General features: G+C 45.7%; 1 protein-coding gene across 1 annotated transcript in view; it reads right to left on the reverse strand.

Annotated features, from left to right (window-relative positions):
- PSMD11 (proteasome 26S subunit, non-ATPase 11) overlaps nucleotides 1-5951 on the reverse strand; it is a 30272-nt gene extending 24321 nt beyond the window's left edge. The window contains exons 1-2 of the mRNA XM_055334023.1: nucleotides 5828-5951; nucleotides 3445-3546 (exon numbers count right to left, since the gene is read on the reverse strand). Coding sequence (XP_055189998.1) covers nucleotides 3445-3546; nucleotides 5828-5918 — 193 coding nt within the window. The 5' untranslated portion in view covers nucleotides 5919-5951. The remainder of the gene's footprint in view (nucleotides 1-3444; nucleotides 3547-5827) is intronic.
- Nucleotides 5952-6725: the final 774 nt, after the last annotated feature.

Consider the following 6725-nt stretch of genomic DNA (forward strand, 5'->3'; position numbering starts at 1 on the left):
GACTTGAACTTATTTAAAGAGCGTATCTGCTCTCTCTCTCCTCTCACCTACCTTGTCTTTAATTCTCTCATTCTGATGTTTTTTCTTTTTGAAAGTCATTTTTCTTCCTGGAAAAGGCTAAAGTGAAACATGAACTAAGCAGCCTGCCCTTTGCTCTAGCACCTGCTAGATTCTATTATCTGCTCCAAGCACTGATAGTGTTATTCTTCTTACCCTAACAGAGAAACAAATGACCTCTTAGTTACAAAAGATTCAGCTCACTTTTCATTTCAGTCTATTGCTACTATTCATTCTTGGTTATATTCCCTGTTTCTTTCCATTTTCATATATACTAATTTTAATTCCCAAAGAATCATACTGATTTCTTCTTCCTACTGAGATTATTTACAATTGCATGACCAGAACTTCCTTTTGAGAATCTCACAGAACTCAAAATAATTCTTTTAGAATCTCAGGCTATGAAATCTGCAGATCCTGAACCTAGCCATCATGTATAATGATGTGACTCATCACCACTTTCAACCACTATTATGAACAACCTTGCCTTATTCACTAATTCCCAAATTACTGTCGTAGGACAGGGACCTTACCTTAAATTTTTTGAACGGAATACTTACACAGTCCTAACTGTATATGAAGTGCATAATATAACAAAATTGAAGATTAACAGACTAGACAGATTTTCTGTTCTCAGGAAACCGAAAATCAAAGGAAACATAAACCTATCAATTATGAACAGCAAAGTTAGGTACATATGGAGGCCCCAAGACTTCCTTAGGGTTTCTATTGTATATACCTATACTCATCAAACTCTTTCTTAGAAAACAATGGTAGGGCAGCCCCGGTGGCGCAGTGGTTTAGAGCCGCCTGCAGCCCAGGGCGTGATCCTGGAGACCCGGGATCGAGTCCCACGTCAGGCTCCTGCATGGAGTCTGCTTCTCCCTCTACCTGTGTCTCTGCCTCTCTCTCCCTCTGTGTCTCTCATGAATAAGTAAATAAAATAAAAATCTTAAAAGAAAAAGAAAACAATGGTAAATAACCTGGAAAAGTTTCTGAAGTCCTTATGATTCACCTCTTAAATTTCAATAGGTTTAGCTATACACTTCTCAACTTCTCAGGTTCTGAGTCACAAAAAGGGGAGGCAAGGAATAAGGAGAGAACAAAGCATAAAACAGGAATTTCAAGCAAAACAGTTAACATTTTTGGATAAAATTTTTAAATGCTGACTATACTACATGCTATTTGTAATTATCCATGCTACTGGAGGAAAATAGATATTTGGAAATTTCAACAGCAGAAAAATCTTAAACTTTCCCCTTCTAATTCTTTCTGGAAAATTACCTTATTAATCATATTTTGTATGGACTAATTACCAAAACTATTATGCAACCTCAAGCTCACATTAACTGACAGGCAAAAGGAATCCATAAATATGTTAAATAGGAGAGAAGTCAGTATAAAATGAACAAAACAGGGATGGCTGGCTGGCTCAGCTGGAAGAGCATGTGACTCTTGATCTGAGGGTCGAGCTGGAGCCCTGTGTTGGGTGTAGAGATTACTAAGAAAATAAACTTTATTAATTTTTTTTTTTTTTTTTTTTTTACTTTATTTATGACAGGCACACAGTGAGAGAGAGAGAGGCAGAGACACAGGCAGAGGGAGAAGCAGGCTCCATGCACCGGGAGCCCGATGTGGGATTCGATCCTGGGTCTCCAGGATCGCGCCCCGGGCCAAAGGCAGGCGCCAAACCGCTGCGCCACCCAGGGATCCCAAGAAAATAAACTTTAAAAAATAAATAAATAAAATGAAAAAAAAAAACAGCAGCAACCACTAATAACCCATAAGTGAGTATGGAAAGCAAGAATCATTACACCATAAGGCCATGAGCTCTGAAGTGGGACAAACTGGCTCAAATCCTGGCTCTCCCACATACTATGAGTGATCTTTGATAAGTTATTTACCTCTTCTTTGCTCAATTTCTTCAGGTATAAAATGGACAACAGTGTCTATCTTACTGAGTTGCTTTGAGGATGCAATAAACTAAATCAAAGTTGTGCTTAAAATAGTAACTAGTTGGGATCCCTGGGTGGCGCAGCGGTTTGGCGCCTGCCTTTGGCCCGGGGCGCGATCCTGGAGACCCGGGATCGAGTCCCACGTCGGGCTCCCGGTGCATGGAGCCTGCTTCTCCCTCTGCCTGTGTCTCTGCCTCTCTCTCTTTCTCTGTGACTATCATAAATAAATAAAAATTTAAAAAAAAAAATAGTAACTAGTTGACAGCACTTAAAAACTGTTTTATTGGGATGCCTAGGTGGCTCAGCAGTTTAGCGCCACCTTCAGCCCAGGGCCTGATCCTGGAGACCCTGGATCGAGTCCCATATCAGGTTCCCTGCATGGAGCCTGCTTCTCCCTCTGCCTATGTCTCTGCCTCTCCCTCTGTTTCTCATGAATAAATAAAGTCTTTAATTAAAAAAAAAAAAAACTGTTTTATTATAACTTCAAATGATATTTTAAATAAGATACAAAACCCACATAAACACACCCTCCCAAATGCATACATCTTTACTCTATTTTCTATTAACTAAGCCTAATTAATCCATGTTAGTCATCCTTAATTGTGAAAAATCTTAGTTCTCAAGTTCAAGAAGTTTTGCTAACTTATACAAAGTAATTCACAAGGTCATTTAACCAGAACTTAATCCATTCTACATTAGATAAGATCTAAATTCACTTTAAAACTGACTCTTAAAAAATCATCCATTTTAAGCTTAAGCTACCTTCTCTCTAAATACTATTACCACTTTACTGGTCAAAGGCCCTTCCTGGTCTCTTATTTCAATGACTCTTATTCTAAGGACACACCCATCATCAGAAAGTCATTTCAAACCTAGAAACTCAACTGTTCAATTACAGCTAGAACATCTAGGCAATGACATGCACAAAGTCCCAGGTAATAATGGAGAAATCTCAAGGCTTTTCCATTACATGTCTCACTGCCTATCAGGAAAAAGCGACAGCTAGTCACTTACTTGGATGCAAAATCCCTCGTCATTTTCAAGTCAGGGGCCCAAGTCCCTATCCACCTTAAATAAATCAGTGCTGAAATAACTAATCATCTAAGCATCAGATAGCTGCTACTGGTGCTGCTGCCTTTATGTAAAGGAACACAGTAAAAATTCAAACCAGAAACAAATCACAGATCACTATATCCCAAGAAGAACAGGACTTTCCCTCACCTGCAGAACAAAACTGTTCCAGGAAAGAAGTGAGTTTAAAGGTCCACCTAACTTCCTGCTAAAAAAAGTGAAGCTCAACAAGTTGATGATAGCATGGATTTATACCACCAATACACTGTGTGGATGCATCCCTATGTTCCTCTACTCCAACAGAAACTTGAAACTTCAACATTTCAGGTAAAAGAGAAAGCAACCCATTTGCAGCACTCACCTGCAGCTTGTCCAGTCTTCGCCAAGAGAGACCCCAGTTCCAGGATACTCTGCTCTTTAACCTGCACTGCCTCCTCATCATTCTCCTGAATGTCACGCTTCACTGGGAGAGGAAAATGCAAACCTTCTTAGAATTCTGACAAAAAATGAAGACTGAGGGAAATTTCACCCTCACAAGAACAACACAAACTCAGTTACGAAAAGACAAAATCTAGAGAACTTAAAAAAACAAACAAACAAACAAAAACCTCCTAAAAAAGTGAAACCATCATGTAAGATATGTCCCATGTAAATTATAGATTACTGATTTTAAATGTGCCTTTTCAAAAAAAAAAAAAAAGGTGCCTTTTCATTCTATGAATTAGAATTCCCCTTACCCATATACATTGAGATTTGTTGCTGTCACTTGGTTAAAGCGAAATTCAAACAAGTTCTTCATACTTGTGGTGGTAAGCCCTACACTAGGCACTTTGTTACTGAATATATTAAACATGCCTAAATGTTTACATGCCACAAAGTAAAATCAAAAGACCATCGTTTACAGAGGACTAAAAAAGTAGTCTTTCAATAAACTTTAACCTGCAGAAAGCCTCACTAATGGGTGTGCTAGGGATAAGCAGTTGTACAAAGCCATTCAGGAAAAACAACCCAATCAAAGCTCCAGTGAGGTCCCTAGGAGGGATCACTGCTTTATAATGGATTCAGGACCTGTTAAAATAACTTTGTGCTATCCGTCCCACTTTCAACTGTTAATAACTATTTTACCACTCAAACACTGAATAACCTCTTGGAGTCTGTGGTGATAATTTTAGTGACTATCATTAGTTATCACTTCTCTTACAAAGAAAGCATCATGACTTGACAAAAACCACGACTTAGATACTCCATGATGGAGTCTGGAAAAAGTAAGACTGTAACCATCATGACTCAAGCTTGCTCTAACAGGGAAGCTTTCAGGGAACCCCCCCCCCCCCCCGCCCCGCCGCCGCCCCCCACCGTAGAGCGGACAATCACAGAGTGCTCCGACTATAATGACAGTTTACCATAATTCCACTTTATGAAAGACAAAATACTAGGCACTAAACAAAAAATAAAATAAAATCCATGCTTTTCAGATGCGTGTGTACTCACAGAATAAAAATGTGTATGTGGTTTTAAAGATGACGCTGGTTCTGTAATTCTGACTGACTTAATTCAAGATGAGAACTTCAAAACGAAAACCTTTCATTTGCCACAGATGCATCTTAACCCCCCTAAGATAAAGCCACCCAGATCCTGTCATGGTCTTTGCTCCACGCACGCCAGTCAGGAAGACCACACTTCAACAGACCAGCAAGTCCACCTCAGAGCCGGCTCCCGAAGGTCCCGCGTACACGTGCGCTCTTACGCTACTTGTTGATCCGGTCTGAATCTTCTCAAGCTACGTGAGAGAGAGCGCACCGCCACAGGTGCAGTGAGGAGCCAGCCCTTCACCACGGGACGTGCAAAGCCTCCTCGGTCATCACCAATCCATTTCTGTTCACACCTGAACCCCGGAAGAGACCTGTCGGAGGCGACTGGCTGGAGCTCCCGTCTCAGTTACCCGGGGGCGTGCAAGGTGCAAGGCAATCTACTACGAATCCACTTTAATGTTCTCCGGCGACCCGACAACTAACTCCCCGAACTCCCTTCCCACGCCTGCAGGAGAGACCTGCCAGGGCGATTAGTCACCTCGCGTGACCGGGCGGTCCCCGGTCGCTCCCGCACCCGACTCGGCGGCAAAGCGCCGTCTCGGGCACCTCTTCAAACCAAATGCCAGTCTGCAGTGTGTGTCCCCTCCGTGTTTCCCACACTCCCTTTAGCGCAGCCTTCCGCTGCGGGGCTGGGGGTAGGTGGTAGCAGCTCCAAGCGTCCCGAGGAACACAACTCCGAGAGAAAAGCGAGCGCTCGCGCGGCCACCCGGAGCGGGCTGCGCTGATAACAACGGCGGGAAACGCCGTGTACGGCGGGTTTCGCCGGGGCCCTCCACTCGAGGCTCAGTCCTGTCGGCGACAAGCCCGCGGGGCGGCACCGCTCGCGGTCCCGGGCCAGCCCGCACGGGCCGGAGCAGCGGCAAGGCTGGGAAGTGGCGGCGGCCCCGGCTCGGCCCACCCTCCCTCCACGCCGAGCCCACCGTGAGTCAGCAGCCGGCGAGCGGACCCCCGGGCTGCCTCGCGGCTTCCCACCCGGTGGGACCCCGCTGGCTCCAGGGAGCTGCTAGCGGCCTGTGCCCCCGGCCCGGCCCCCCTCACACACAGTGAGTCAGCAGCCCCGGAGCCGGCTAGCCCGGCCCCGCGCCGCCGCCGCCGCCCCACACACGGCGAGCTGAGCCGGCAGGGTCAGAGAGGGAGCAGGGCGACCTTTACCGATGGAGTGGAGAATGTCGATGGAGGCCTCCCGGTCAGTGCTGAGTAGAGACTGGGCTCTCTGGAACTCCACCACCGCCGCCGCCGCCATCTTACCGCTTTCACACCGTCCCTGGCCGCGGCCGCCGACGCCGGAAACACACTCCCGGAAAGCCCGCCCTCGCACCCCTCTTCGCCCATGGCTCGCCCCCCCGCCCTCTCCCGCTCCCAGAGCACCACGGGAGTTGTAGTCTTGCCGCGGGTCGGGGATTGAGGGGCGAGGGAGGGGAGCTGGGGCGCCCCAGCTAGTGGGCGGCAAGCTCCCCAGCACCGCCTAGCGGCCGACCGCCGGGAGAAAGAGGCGGTGCCTAAGAATTAAAGCCGAAGGCTAGTCCCCACCCACCCCAAAAGAAGCAACTCTCCTACCTCGCCCTTGAGGGGACTTTTTGAGCACCTGCCTAGGTATTCATTGAAAAACGTTTGGCTTCCTTTGTAGCTTCCACGTTTAAGCATTCATTCAGGGCAATAAACGATCTTATTAGTGCTCACTGTGGCACACAAAGAATAGCACCATTCAAAGGCGTTCAAGTGTCTAACATCTCTCTCTGAGTCACACACACACACACACACACACACACACACACACTTCCCAGGCTAGAATCCCAAAGAATCATACAGAATCATAGCCAGCCTGTGATTAAGCCCATCAGCGTCGGGAGAACTGATGTTAGATAGTGAAATACCATCTCTGCCCCATTCACTCAATAAATCCCTCTTGGGGGGTTCACATGGGACTCTAATGGCTACCTGAACTCTCTGCTCAGAAAAGAAAAAAAAATGGATTTTTCTAATATCTCTAGTTTCTTCAACTAGAATCATAGATATCTGAAAGGCTGCCAAGTGAAAAGAGAAAAGACAT

The sequence above is a fragment of the Nyctereutes procyonoides genome, unplaced genomic scaffold (assembly GCF_905146905.1).
Source record: "Nyctereutes procyonoides isolate TBG_1078 unplaced genomic scaffold, NYPRO_anot_genome, whole genome shotgun sequence".
NCBI lineage: Eukaryota > Metazoa > Chordata > Mammalia > Carnivora > Canidae > Nyctereutes > Nyctereutes procyonoides.